Raw genomic sequence first — 16,126 nt, 5'->3', positions numbered from 1 at the left:
GGTGATTATTAAGAGCTTCCGCTGTTGCATACTAAAATAAGGACAAGATTTGGAGTCCATGCTTGTATGATATTATGTAAAAACTGCATTCAAGAAACTTATTTTTGATGTAATATATTCTTATTGTAAACCATTATGTAATGGTCGTGTGTAAACGGTATATTTTAGATTATCATTATTTGATAATCTACGTAATACTTTTTAAACCTTTATAGATAAAATAAAGGTTATGGTTGTTTTAAAAATGAATGCAGTCTTTGAAAAACGTCTCACATAGAGGTCAAAACCTCGCAACAAAATCAATTAATATAGAACGTTTATAATCAATATGAACGGGACATTTCACTGGGTACTTAATTTCTTGCTCGGAGGTGAGAAGGCCTTAAAAGCTCTAGTGAGAGAAAGTGTATTGTAGTGAGAGAGTGAAGAGAGGTGTGTTGAAAATGTATGACAAAAAGCCTTTAAATAGAATTGAAAAATGTCTGTAAACGGCTGGCAGGCCGTTTGGCAAGCCGTTTGCAAGGCCCGTTTGGCAAGTAAGCCCATTTTTTATGGCTGTTTTCCATAGTGGCGGGCCGTTTTCCATAGTGGCAGGCCGTTTGGCCTGCCTGTTTCCTGGATCCTAACTTGATTTCTTGTCTTTCACCGTTTTCGCTCTAGAATCTTCGTTTTAGCTCCGATTCTCTTAATTCTTTTTGCATCGTCTTCGTAATTACTTAATCTGCAAATTTAACTGAAAAAGCGATTATTTTGCCGACAAAGTTTGAAACTTTATGCTTTTTGGGACTCAATATCGGGGGTAAAAACGTGACTTTTTAGCCGATATCACTTCCACAAAAGATTGGCATATTTATTTGGCGTGCCAAGCAAAATAAACTACCCGTAAGGGTGGAACTTGATGCTCGTGGAATTGACCTACAATCAACCAGGTGCCCGTTTTGTGATGACGATATTGAAACACTTCATCACACACTTTTATCTTGTACCATAGTTGTGGATATTTGGGATAGAATCCGCAAATTGTGGAATTTTGACACAATTAATTTCTCTAATATTCTGAACCTATCTAAAAGTCTCAATTCGAGGCTTAAAACCTCAACGGGCGCCCAAATTTGGCAAGCGGTAATTTGGGTTTCGAATTATCTAATTTGGAAAAATCACAATGATCATGTTTTTGGTAACCATACCGAGAGCAACCCCAGAATCGTCTCAGATATACAATCCAAAAGTTTCGAGTGGATAAACTGTCGCGGTAAAAATGTTAGTCTAAACTGGTTGACATGGATAACGAACCCGCTGGCCTTTGATGTTAACCCGAACCCAAAGAAATGAGTTGGCTAAAAAATAGGTTTTTGCTAGTCTCCCCGTCCGCACTATGGATAGAGTTTAATTGGTATGGTTCGGTGCACTTTGTAGCCAAATCTTTTTGAAACTGTACTCCGCTTCCATCCCAGCTTGTCATTACAAGTCACGGCTCTTCCGATGGCTCGGCTTGGGTGTAGATTGGTTTTTCCTGAAAAGCCCTTGTCTCCTCGTGTTCACCTTGTCTCGTGGAATTTCTGCCTTTCTTAGTGTATTGCTTTTGTTAGTTATAATTCTAGTTTTTGAGTTGTTCTTAATGGTTTCTTTGTGGTCCATATATTGTAATTGATTTCGACCTTTAATAAAAGTTTTGATCTTTCAAAAAAGAAAAAAAAAATTAACATCTGAAAACGTTTTGTACTCAATCCAAATTCGTGTATTTTTTAATATATACATAAACCCGACTAAAATATCTTCTAAAAATATAAAAAATCATAATTACTCATTTTTTTGTATATAAAAAGTAAAATAATCATATTAATTAGGAAATACATGTAGATATGTTTTTCATGTTGCTCCGTATCACAATTAGTTTTTAGGAATATTTAATGTATATATTTTAAATTTTAAATATACATAAAATAAAATAACATATTATATATTATATATAACATATTATATATAACATATTAATAAAAAAAATAACGATAACTACTGCATTTAGATTAAGTACAAAATCGCTTTTAAATTTGAGTAATCACACAAATAATGAAATAAAATAATGTATGTAGGTTAACTTTTATTAATGTATATACAAAGGGGGATGATTCTCACACACTGTTTTTTTGATTCTCACACATCTTTTTACCCTATTATTAGGGAGGAGTTCAAGTAAATTGGTGTATGAGGATAAAAAACAGTGTGTGAGAATATCCCCATATATAAAAAAATATAATTTACTTTTCCTTGAAGTCTCACCCTCGTTCCATAAACACTAATATTCCTCTCTAATTCTTTATGCTCGCTCAATTAAAGTTATGATCAAACTACAAAACATCTTCATAATCTTCACCACAACTTTATTGATTTCCCCTTCGATCAAATCCCAAAAACCTACAACTTGTAACCGGTCATGCCCGGGCGGTCAACTTGACCCGCTCCCCTACCCATTCGGGTTCTCCTCAGGCTGTGAAATCCAACTCAATTGCACCTCAAACGGCAGCGTTTTAATCAATGAGTTCCCGGTCCAAGAAGTTCACTCGGACGGGCTACTAGTTAGCCTTCCCGCCATGTGCGGACGCCAGGTCCACGCGCTCGCACATCTGTACGGTGAACACTACGCGCCGACGTCCACCAATGCAATTTTAATGGAAAATTGTACGGAACAGATGAAGAATTGCATGATTCCGGCTACTATGTTACGTACTCATCTCGAGATCGTTAATTGTAGCGATGGCGAAGTTGGTGAGTTACAAAAATCACTCCACCTTTAATTTATTTGAGTTACAAAAATAAGCTAGTTGAATCACAACTATATGTTTAAAATATACTCCATAATTGTGAAAGAATAATTCGTACACATGGGCTCAATTCGTACATCTATACATTATTTGTTGTATTCGGGTGCCCATTAAATCAGCTAGGACTGTGTTACTCAGCTCCGTTCGTTAACAACTTAATTGAACGGAGTTTAAACGAGTTTGAGTTTGAGTTTGAGCTTGAATAAGTAAACCAACTCAAACTTCTTATATTGAGTTCGAACAAGTCCGGAAGTTTAATAAAACCTTTCCTTTATCAATTAGTTATTAAATTACTGAATTTTAGTTATATACTGTAATATATACCATGCATGTATATACTGTATATATTATTATATATTATTATTATTATTACATAGCAATAATTATAATTATTACATAATATAAACGGGTTGAACTCGAGCATAGCTCAATTTTGTAAAATTTCAAACGAAGCGAGGTTGAGCTAATATATTAGGCCCAAAACGAGCTGAGATTGAGATCTTTAAATGAGTCAAGTACAAGTTTGTATAATGTCAAACGAGCCGAGCTCAAATTTAATATATTAGGCTAAAAAATGAGCCGAGTTCAAGATCTTTGAAATTTAAACGAGCTGAGCTTGTGTAATGTCAAAGGAGCATAGCTCAAGTTTAGTATATTAGGTTCAAAACAAGCCTACATTTTAAATTTTAAACATATGGAGGGCAAGCTCGAGCAAGTGGCGTAACATGGAAAAAGAATTTGAGGCGAAAATATTAGTACAAATATAATGTAAATGAAAAAATAGATCAAAATGACAGAACCACGCCACACTTAGGCAAAATACTTTGTCAACTAACTAATCTATTTACAATATCTATAAATTTGTTTAAAAATCATAATATATAGACTAACATTTCACATTTATGGGTCGGTCCTTGTCTTCACTATATTCAGCTCTGGCTCCAGCTTAGCTCGTTTACAGCCCTACTCTTAACAGATTTATTTTATGTGATAGGTTATGGAAACGTGAGTTGTTACTCAAGTGATATTAGTCAAATGTTTCTCGATTACACAAACGTTACGAAAATGGGATGTCGTTATTTACTAACGGGTGTTGCGACCGAGAAAATTGGGGATAGCCCGGCCGTCTCGTTGAACATACAAATGGTCAAATTAGGGTGGTGGTTGAAAGGGACTTGTGATTGTGCGAGTGATGCTGATTGTATCTCAATCGTGTCCCCTGTTGATGCAAGCAATGGGTATAGGTGTAAGTGTAGGACCGACTTCGAAGGTGATGGGTACAAAGCTAGCTCCGGTTGCCGGAAATTACAAGGTATGTCGATCTAAACTTTGCCGGAGGTTTCAACTTGTGGTTCTTTTTTTATATTTGGAGATAGGAAGGATGTATAGGATTTATAATTTTTAATTTATTAACATAAAAGAGCTGCCCTTATAATATCACAATCAACCATCAAATATATTCTTTGAAAGAATAATAAGAAATAAGAATTACTCACTAATTAAGGGTGGTTGGGACGATTTTTATACTATCAAAAGATACACAATAAATCCTGTTTCAAAATATTGTATTTTCAAATAATATAATAATAAAACGCACCAAAAAAATAATAATATAATAATAAATGTATATATAGTTGTATACAAACATGTACAATATGTTATCCAATAAGTAAAACGGAGTACACATTTTAATTATGATATATAGATATTCTACGTCACGATGTAAGTAAAATATAAACGAATTAGTAGATAATTGAGGTTTTCTTATTCAGCTTATTTGGAAACTTTAAATATTTTTACTTAAATGTATACGGTTTAACTGGGCTTATAGTTTTCTGACCCTTTTAAGACAATAAAAATGTGGTGCTAATGAGTTTTGATCGTAATTGTCGTATATTTTTCTTTTGTTGTTTCTAGTTTTTTTTTTTTTTTTTTTTTAACGGCCAAGAATATTATATAAAAAAAAACCAACAAACGATCCCTAGCAAGACGCTAAGGGATGATTACAACGGCATAGAAAGGCATAAGTTCCAATTTGAAACTAAATGACTCCTATGTTTAATCCAACGAAAAGTAAGTAATCTAATAACATCAAACAAACTACTAAGATTACAAAATGGTTCGTTAAAAACAACACCGTTACGAAATCGCCATAAAGCCCATAACGAAGAACACATGATAGCCACGATCCGACTTTGACATGAAGTAGAAAAATGAACCCCCTGTATCCAATCTAAAAAAGAATCCCATGAAGTAAAACAAGGCATGTTACAATCTAACCAAACCCTGATTTTGCGCCAAAGATTTCTCGCCACCGAACAACCAAAAAATAAATGATCCCGTGTTTCGACCCCATTAGAACATAAAGGACACACAATAGAATTAATGTCTATACCTTTCGCGGATAGGTTCCAACGAACGGCTAGAGCATAAAGTTTAAAACGCCACAAAAAAAGGTTAACTTTCCTAGGCAAGAAATTGAACCATGTAGTAGAAACGCCAGAACCTGGGAGCTTGCATCGATCTATAAAATCTCTCGCCATTTTAACCGTGTAAAAACCATCATTACTCAAAGTACACAACCAACGATCATCGCGGTCCGTAAGAATAAAATCATTCAAACTACTACGAAGATCATTGACGAAATTGATATTTCGGCTTCCAATCGATTCTCTAGACCAAATGAATTGCCAATCGCCATTATTGTATTTATCAGCAATGCTATCATCTTTACCCAAATCCAAATGATAAATACGATTAAATTGATTGGCTAAGGTTGTATTACCACACCACACATCGTGCCAAAAACTAGTGTTGCGACCATTACCAATATCCATCTTAAAAATATTTGAAGGTAACAAACTGTCCCTCGTTGCTTTGGAACAAGCTAAGATGATACTTCCCCACGTACTAGAGCAATTAGACGTGGGACTTAGAACATTATTACCATAAATAGAAATAATTACCTTACCCCACAAATCATCCGAATTGGAAATAAAATGCCACCTCCATTTGTTAATCAAAGCTAAATTAAAAGCTTTTAAACTTCCAACATTGAGACCACCTTTGTCAAATGGAGCTAGGACTTTATCCCACTTAATCCAAGATAATTTCTTAAGAGTCACCGTTACCACCCCAAAAAAAATTTGCTCGAATAGATTCAATCTTTTTTAAAATCGTTTCTGGACATTTGAATAAAGACATATAGTAAATGGCGATGCTACCCAAAACTGATTTCACTAAAGTCAGACGACCACCTACAGAAATGAGACTTGCTTTCCAAGAAGATAATCTACAGCGGAACTTATCGACCAACGAATCCCAACTAGATTTTAATTTCATATTTAAACCAATAGGAATCCCAAGATAATTCGCCGGAAACGTACCAGCTCTAGAACCTGTAGCATTAGCAAAAGAAATTACCTCGCTATCAAGAACACCGATGCCGAAAAGATGCGATTTGGAAACATTTATCCGGAGGCCCGAAACCAAAAAGAATATCTCTAGGATAAAGAGGATCCTTTTTAATTCTAGCAAACACCAATCAGCGATTATAATAACATCGTCCGCATAGAAAAAATGAGACAATTTCATATTATCGTTACCGATGCTAATTCCACGAATAAAGTTACTTTCCATGGCACGTTGGAAAGCTAAGTGAAGACCTTCCATAACAATAAGGAACAAGAACGGACTGAGCGGGTCTCCTTGTCTTAAGCCACGTTTAATAGTAAACTCACGAGTCGGGCTTCCATTAATAAGAACTGACGTTTTGGCCGATTCAAGACACCCTCTGATCCAAGCACACCATTTTTGCCCGAAGCCCAAAGAATCTAGCATGAAATAGAGGAATTCCCAATTAACAGAGTCGTATGCTTTCTCGAAATCAACCTTGAATAACAATTTTCGTTGTTTATTATTTTTCACCCAAGTTAAAATCTCACTTAGAATTAGCAGACCATCCAGAATCTGACGACCTGTGATAAACGCAGATTGCACGGGACTAATAACTTTATCAATGACAAACAGAAGCCGGTTCGTAAGAATCTTAGAAATAATCTTGTAGAAAAAACCCACCAAAGAAATAGGCCGAAAATCATTAATAAGAACAGGATTTTTTACCTTCGGAATAAGAGAAATAAAAGCCGATTTAGCACCCTGAGGCATAGAAAAAGTAGAAAAAAACAAACGGATGTCTCTACACATATCGACTTTAAATAAATCCCAATATATCTTTAAGAATCGAAAAGAAATCCCATCCGGCCCAGGCGCCTTGGAACTCCCGCAATTCCAAATCGCGTCTTTAATTTCTAAATCGTCCACATCTCTTTCTAGAAAGCCAGCCTCCTCCCTAGACAGTTTATATCGAGGAACAATGTTGGAAAATTCAGCCCCTGTATTAACAACATCGAATTTATCTTGAAAAAAGTCGAAGAACTTCTGTTTAATAGTGGTAGGATTATCAACCCAATTGCCATCAATCATAAGACCCTGAATCTGTTGACAACTACGTTTGTGCTTAAGAGAACAATGAAAAAACTTCGAGTTTTCATCACCCTCTACGTCCCATAATAACATTTTATCCGTTAAGGATTGCGGGGCGTAAACATTAACCATAAACACATCTACATTCTCCCGAATCCAAGTACCTTTAACTATCACATAGTTAACGTCACACCAAATTTGACTTCTAATAAACGCATTCGGATCCCATAACGAGATGATACCACCAGAAAATCCACGAGCCAAACTTAAAGTAAAATCAAAATTGGGATTTCCCCAAAAAGACTTTAAACGAAACAATTGTAAACGAGACAATTTAGATTCTTGAATGCAAAGAAATTGAACTTTCATCGACACACACAACTCGCGAATCCATCTCCGTTTCTCAAAAGCTTTTGACCCGCAACTATTAATGGACATGATCTTCATTTAATACCGTTAGACACACGTTCTCGATTCAACATATTGGTACAACCTTTCGATTTGTAACCAAGTAATTCACCAATACCAAAAATATCATCACTTGACTCCATACCCTTAGCCCCAAACTCATGATTCAAAACAGTAAACGGCGTATGGCAATTAATCGAACTTCCTGAAACCATATTTAGTCTTTTATTGTTATGCTCTTCAGTATAACCTGGCGGATATGAGTTACTAGAACCCGAACCTGAATAAAAAGACTAAACAGGGTCTTGGTTAACGCTTTTAGAGGCAGAACTGTGAACCCTTTCCCGTGTCGCTTCATGTGGCTCAACATTTGCTTTAGGCTTATCGGCTACTGAGACAAACTCCACCCCGTCGAATTCCTTTAGGTGATCAAACTTACTCCCGATTTCAACATAATGAGAATTTTCCGACTGGTTACTACATGACTCGTCACCTTGATCACTCACATCGTCTTTAGATTCAGAAACAATGGTAGAATCTATATCAAAAGCCCATGTACCTACTTCATGAACATAAACTTCAACATCCTTCCCATTAATACCAACAGTAGCAGGCGATGAAATAGCTCGTTTCTCCTTAGTAGCAATACACATACGAGTTGAAGATAAAGGTAACTTACAATTTGATTCGAAGAATAGGAAACGACCAAAAAGAGCTGCCACTTTCTTGGATGCATTCGTACCCCACGCACACGTAGGTAAACCTAACACCTCAATCCAAACGATCCTATTATCAACAACGAAATCGTCTGAAGCGTCCTTTATACAAGAAAAAACTGATAACAAATTTGAATTACTCTTGAAGTCATTAAACGTGGATACGGTTTCAAACTTGATCCATACCCAATACCCTCCAATGTATTGGATTTTAAAGTCAGAGAAACCCTCAGTAATTAACATTTGATATAAAGTATAAAGAGTACCTATTTCTTTGACTTTAACCATCACCACCATATCTAGTTTCTTGCTAAAAAAAATGAGTTTTGACATAACTACTACTAGAATATTTTGTGACCATTAGATTAGGATATTTTGTGATGGTTACAAGATTGATGTAATGGAGTATATGTTAAAAGTTCTCATCAAGTAGTAGGAGTAGTATTTACTATCTAGGATCGGAGCTATAAATCTTATTTTGGTTTAATTTTTCAAGTAACGTAACTATCAAGTAACCTCAAAAGGTTCATAATCATTAACTTGTACAAAGATTGAGAAATTGCACCAAGTATGTTAAAAGGAAAATAAGTAAAAAATGTAAGCATTAAAGCTAAATTACAATCTATGATATAATCATTTTACACATAAAAGACTGTAATATTACTAGAATACTACCAACGACTGGTTCCTATCTTTTATCTAATTAAATAAATTTTTTTTTTTTTTTTTTGAAAGACCAAAATTTTTATCAAATGAATTAACTTTTATAACTGTGAATTATATTGGTCAAGGATCCCTATCCGATTTAAGGCGGCTAAACATTTTCCAACAAAAGATCGATCGAGGAATATTTATATGATAGGTCTGAATTGAAGTCACAATATAAAAATCAAAATAATCAATTATACTTATCTAATATAATTACTATATATTTTTTTTTTTTTGCTAAATACAATTCAACCAAAAATAATACAAGGCTCGGAAGCATTAAACGAATCATGTCACTAAAACAAAGAGCGAAAGCTAACTAAGCTCGAGCCTTGAGCAACCGAATCACTAAAACGATCCCGGAACCCAATCAAATACAAAAATCCAAATCTAACTAAGCAATAACAAACAAAACAAAAACAACAAAATGATCACAAACAATCCGACAATTAACGTAGGACTAATTAACTTGTTCTTTATCTATATTGAAAATTATATATAATTGAATCACCATCTTGTGACGTCTATTTATGATAGTTGTACGTCGTTTTTCAACAGCTTAATTGTCAATCAATCTGAATATATACGTAACAATATGCCAGTTGACCAGTTTTTCACTTATTTTCTTGTTATCTTTACAAATTATTATTATTATTATTATTCTAATAGAGTAACAGATGTACCAGTCATATATTGACATATAATTAAGTATATATGAATATATACATGTACATATATATTTAATTATTATTTGAATATTTTGCCTGCTTCTTTTTGATAATTCAACATGGTATTAATAAAATAAGTTAGAGCATCTTATAGGCTAAATACAAGTCAAATGAGGCGTGCTGCTATTAAACAAATGTCAGTATAATTACTACTCCTATAATGTATTTGCTTTATCTGGTTTTAAGTAAATAGGCTGATACAACTTTCATTCTGGTTTATAAATTATAAATAATAAATAATAATATAATTATTTTTTCCGAACGGTGATATCGGCATCACGTATAGAAGACTTAATCACTTTCGCGATCATTTTTTTTTTTTTTGAAAAGCAAGACAAATTTTAATAACCACGAACCAATGTACAAAGTTTGAGAATGAACCGGATTGGCTCAAAACACGATACAACACAATGTGGTTTCAAAGTAAGCAACCAACAATATGCCCGAATATTACAATTTGTTAATTTAAATAGAAGCTAGGATTACTCAACCAAGTTAACCAATCGAGTTTTCGACCTCCTGACCTATGATAAATCCATTCGAATGACTTTACTTGAATCTCGTTAATCGCCACCGGGATACTCCAACCTTTTCCACGAAAAACAGCATTATTCCGGTTTGACCATATAAGATAAGCACACACCCACTCGACCGCTTGCCACATCATTTTGCCTTGACTCGACATATGGGCCGGCCTATTCCCACGGAGGATATCGTTCATGCTAAGGTTCGACATCAAACCGAAACCCCACCATGAGAATATGCGGTTCCAAATGTCCATAGATTTTCAACAAAAAATTAACGAATGCTCAACGGTCTAAAGGTCATCATCACACAATGGGTAACGAACGGTGTTTAAGTCTAAACCTCCCTTATCAAGCCCAATCATTTCGCGATCATATGTCACCCACACACACATTAGAGGAAACCCAATTCGCTACGATGTTGATAGTGGCGATTTTATGGTCGAAACTTTATAGAGTTTTATACAATTTGAGTGGTATTTTGTAATTTTTTTTCCCGAATATATGAATGTTTACTTCAAAAAACTCATTAATTCATAAATAGGGGGTCCTATCTTTAAATTTAATGATGTTCTACAAAATTTTAAATTTTAGTACTCCATCCGTGATCCATCCCATATCTATTGAGCCAGACAAAAACGGTTTAAAGTAAGTGCACAAAAGAACATTATCACATTATTATTTTTTATTTATGTAAGTGGACAATTAATTTGAGACATCTTAAAAAGGAATAGAATTGGAACAGAGTGAGTAGTAATTTTAAAAAAAAAAAAAAAAAAAACTTAAAAAATAGTGGAGTCAAAGGACCCCACTTGCTTCAAGGTAAGCTCGCCACTAGATTTTGGCAGTACCATCGAAGCTTGGAAAAACCTTTTCGATACTTTCTGAAACATTTTAAATCGCTTTGATGTTGGTAGTACCATCAATTATAACTTGATATTATTTAAGAAAAATAAATAAACTTCATATTCAAACAACTTGAAACGAGAATTATAACTTGAGAATTAAGTTCCTCGAAAATGCGAAAAAAATATTTGAGGGGTTCATTGTCTAATAGTTATGCTAAATATATGAGTTCTCTATATTTATTCATACATAAAGATAAGGCTGCCATAAATCATAGAATTGGTGTGGGTTGTTGACTTGTGCTGTTTTGATTTATCGCTTTTCTTGTGTTTTGTTCGCGTATTTCTAACTTCTCGTTAATTCTTTCTATATAAATTGTTTGCCGTTTAATAATAAAAGTAATATAGTAAATATAAATATACTTATACTATAATTAGTTATAGTTATAGTTATTAAACATTATTTTATATTAGATAGATAGATTCTTGCGTAGAATTTAGCATTACTTTAGTAATTATAAAACAATTAATGGTTAGTAATGCATTACTGGACAAATCATTTTGTTCTTTTTAATATTAATAGTAATATAATATAATTGTTGCCTTTAAAAAAGTATTAATATAAGATAACATTATTTTGTTTCATACTTTAACAAAACTACCATTATTTCAAACCAGATGACAACGGCTAAAGGCCTACATCACCTAACCTTGTGGGACGCATCTGATTATAAAAATGCAACATGGCTTCTTTTCTTCTACCACTTTTTAGTTTATACCTTACTTTCCAAAAGTTTATTAATAGAAACGAATCTAATTGATCAATCGATCCAAAGTCTTAAAGAAGTATATATAGTATTTTATAATAAAAAAATTGAAATTGTCTGTATACTTGTCTAAATATAATTGGTCAAAATTATGTGAAATAAAATACTGTAGATTGTATGAATGGTATTGTAGTTTAGACACATTATTCCATTATTATTATTTATTTCTAAAATTACAAAACATAAAAATCAAATCCTTTTTATTAATACATGAAAAAGACTAAAAAAGACACATACGAGACAATAGCGCTACAAGGCTCGAATTCAGTAAACAAACCATAACACTCACCAAAGAGCAAAAGTCAACTAAGCCGGAACCTTAAACAAATCTTATCGCAATCGATCCCGGGGTACACGTGGCGATTGTAACAGGCGATTTTAATTTTGGATGAGGTATTTTCTGGCGTTTGTTACTTACTTATTTATTTATTTATTTATTTATTATTATTATTATTATTATTATTATTATTATTATTATTATTATTATTATTATTATTATTATTATTATTTTTATTATTATTATCATTATATAATTATATATAATAATATGTAATATGTATGTATATATGTGTTATATATATATATATATATATATATATATATATATATATATATATATATATATATATATATATATATATATATATATATATATATATAAACTTATCTTTTTTACTTAATTATCAATCATATTTAATCAGATTATTCAAAACAAATTTCACCACATTATCCGTGCTAAATTTTATTATTATTATTATTATTATTATTATTATTATTATTATTATTATTATTATTATCATCATCATCATCATTATATATAATAATATGTAATGTGTATGTATATATGTGTTATATATAAAGAATATATATATATATATATATATATATATATATATATATATATATATATATATATATATATATATATATATATATATATACTTATCTTTTTTACTTAATTATCAATCATATTTAATCAGATTATTCAAAACAAATTTCACCACATTATCCTTTTGGTGTGCTAAATTTTGATTGGTCGAATTTGTTTTTTCTTTAGTTTTCATTCACTATCTCATCTAACTTTCAATCATATTTTAACATATCATCCAACACGTTACTCAACACATCAATTCATTATTTCTCAGTTAACCAGCACACCTGTCAAGCACCCCACCTCACCTATCAACACGCCACTTTTCCCACTTTTCCGATCTTGGTTAAAAATGGTGTTATGAGAATAAGTATCAATCTGGGACCATTTATGCAATTTACCAGAAAAAACAGATAAAAATATACAAATTATATTTCCAAAGATGAATAAATCGATAATTCTTTTAGCTATGTATTTTTACTTCTTATGAAGTAACAATAATAATCGTAACATTTTTGCGTTTAATTAGAATGTAAAATGTAGGATGTGAGTGAATATTTTTTTATATTACGATACGATTACTATTACAACTAGTTATATTTATATTTGTTATTTACTATGGAGTACTTTTTAATATTTATTATTTATTATTTGTTATTTTATTATAATTATAATTATAAAACAAAAATTACAGACTCTTCTGGTTGCAACGCTTCAAAATATTTCTCTGGTCATTGTGGAGGGAGTGGCAGAGTTGGGGTTTTAGTCGGAGGTATTTTTTATTTCTTTCTAATTTTTAAATTTTATCAGATATTGTATTTCCGTAAAATGATCAAACAGTACAAAAATAACATAATAATTTGTCACTTTTTTCAGCTGTTGTTGTGGGAGCTTCATTGATCATTTGCATAGGCTTGATTATATGCTTTATTCGTCGTCGTACAATATCAAAATCACGAAGTAAAATAAGCAGACAATTTTACGAAGCGAAAGGCATCACAATCCCAATTTACACGTACAAAGATATCGAAAAGGCTACAAATAATTTCTCTGAAAAACAACGGTTAGGAACTGGAGCTTATGGTACCGTCTACTCTGGCAAACTTCATAACGGAGAATGGGTTGCCATCAAACGAATTAAACATCGATCCGATGGTGATGAAAACATCGATCAAGTTATGAATGAGATCAAACTTTTGTCATCGGTAAGTCACCCAAATCTTGTTAGATTATTAGGTTGTTCGGTTGATAAAGATGAACAAATACTTGTGTACGAGTTTATGCCAAATGGCACATTATCGCAACACTTAAGGAAAGAAAGGGGAAACGGGCTACCCTGGCCCGTTCGCCTCACAATTGCTAGTGAAACCGCTCAGGCGATTGCTTATCTACACTCGAATTTGGATCCACCAATTTATCATAGAGATGTTAAATCTAGCAACATTTTGTTAGATTATAGTTTCAAAACAAAAGTGGCAGATTTTGGACTTTCAAGATTGGGAATAATGGAGTCGTCGCACATTTCAACGGCCCCACAAGGGACGCCGGGATATTTAGACCCCGAATATCATCAGAATTTTCATTTATCAGATAAGAGTGACGTTTATAGCTTTGGAGTTGTGTTAATTGAGATTATATCCGCTTTTAAAGCCCTAGATTTTTCCCGACGACAAAATGAGGTCAATCTAGCTGCACTAGCCGTTGATCGAATAAAAAAGGGTTGTCTTGATGAGATAATCGACCCGTCCCTTGAAGCTAATAAAGACGCTTGGACCTTTTCATCGATTAATAAGGTTGCCGAAATAGCATTTAGATGCCTTGCGTTTTATAGTGAGATGAGACCGTCTATGAGTGAGGTGGCGGCTGAGTTGGAGCAAATTCGGACGTCTAGAGAAGAGAACATTTTGCTATTACTAGACGTTTCTAATTCGTCATCACTATCAACAGTTGATGAGAAAGAAACGTGTAAGGAGGCCAAAAACGACGAATTTGATAATAAACGTTTGTTTGATAGCATGGATTCTGCGAATGGAAGAAACATTGCACCTGGATTTGTGGAGGAACAATGGCTAAGTGAAACGAGCTCACCTTCTTCGAACGGTTTACTTGGTTCGAGTTCAAGGATGTAATACAGTAGTCATTGGTCTAGTTAAGTTTTGCAACATTTAATGTATGAAAGTACAGTTTGATCTTTTTGTGACGTATATTGTAAACATTTAAGTTTGGGACTAACCATAAATTTTTGTATGTATATTGTTTAAAGCTGCAACTGATATTTATAATGAAATGTACACATAGATTATCGTACCTGCCACATTAAAATTTGATACATCGTGTAACATGACATTTTTGATAAGTTTTGGGCCCTATATTAATCACACTTCTCTGTAAGATAATGAAACACCCCATAGGTATTCTCCGTAAGATAACGAAACACCCCATAGCTATCATGCTTTATTCATTAACGATATATAGATTACATGGTAATCATAAACATAACTTAATCTAATGGACCGAGCCCACTACATAATTTGGTTGAGCTACAACTTTATTCTAAGAGAATACTGTCTAACATGCTCGTCCCACTTAAATAAGAGTAGATGATAGGTTAGCATAGACCATTCATTACGGGAAAGAAAAGGCATTTGAGCGTTTCAGTGACGCCCACAACACCTGGCGTTGTGATGGGGGGTTGGGTGAGAAACACCATAAATTTTTGTATGCATATTGTTTAAGAAAGCTGCGATTGATATTTATAACGACATCAAATGTATAACTTGTTAGGCACATAGTACACCACTCACTCGAACACACCGGTGAAGAACACATCAAATGACAACTCTGATCCACTACCAAGGTATGTACCTAACAAGTTAGTAGACGATCGCAGGTACTCGGATGTCATTTACAATAACACCACAGGCCACAACATGGCAGGTAACAATTTCAACAAGCAGAGTGGCAATCTCCCTGGTAAAACCTTCACAATCAATGTTGAACTTGATGCTGCACTATTTGACACCCTAGGTCATGCTGTCATCGGAGGTGTAAAAAAAACTGAATACCTCGATTATTTTTGTGAACTCTGCAAAACTGAAATGGCTTTGCAATCAAATATCTCGGAGGTCACGATGTCATGCTTATTTACGAAGATAAAAAACCTGCACTTGATATGCTTTACGATGAAAAACA

General features: G+C 33.2%; 1 protein-coding gene across 1 annotated transcript; it reads left to right on the top strand.

Annotated features, from left to right (window-relative positions):
• The first annotated feature begins 2,279 nt into the window (after positions 1-2,279).
• LOC139866043 (wall-associated receptor kinase-like 14) lies at positions 2,280-15,209 on the top strand. Its single transcript, XM_071854171.1, has 4 exons — positions 2,280-2,766; positions 3,817-4,134; positions 13,629-13,706; positions 13,811-15,209. Exons 1-4 carry the CDS (start codon positions 2,340-2,342, stop codon positions 15,061-15,063), a joined length of 2,076 nt encoding a protein of 691 aa, XP_071710272.1. The 5' UTR covers positions 2,280-2,339; the 3' UTR covers positions 15,064-15,209.
• Positions 15,210-16,126: the final 917 nt, after the last annotated feature.

Source organism: Rutidosis leptorrhynchoides, chromosome 9 (assembly GCF_046630445.1).
Source record: "Rutidosis leptorrhynchoides isolate AG116_Rl617_1_P2 chromosome 9, CSIRO_AGI_Rlap_v1, whole genome shotgun sequence".
NCBI classification, from domain to species: domain Eukaryota; kingdom Viridiplantae; phylum Streptophyta; class Magnoliopsida; order Asterales; family Asteraceae; genus Rutidosis; species Rutidosis leptorrhynchoides.
Note: the sequence above shows the minus strand (reverse complement) of the source record. Positions and strands in the feature narration are given on the sequence as shown.

Excerpts from the sequence above, each read along its gene's own strand:
- LOC139866043 (XM_071854171.1), top strand. The coding sequence starts at position 2,340 with ATGATCAAACTACAAAACATCTTCATAATCTTCACCACAACTTTATTG. Across the intron at positions 2,767-3,816 it reads TTGTAGCGATGGCGAAGTTG|GTTATGGAAACGTGAGTTGT; the intron begins GTGAGTTACAAA and ends TTTATGTGATAG. Across the intron at positions 4,135-13,628 it reads CGGTTGCCGGAAATTACAAG|ACTCTTCTGGTTGCAACGCT; the intron begins GTATGTCGATCT and ends CAAAAATTACAG.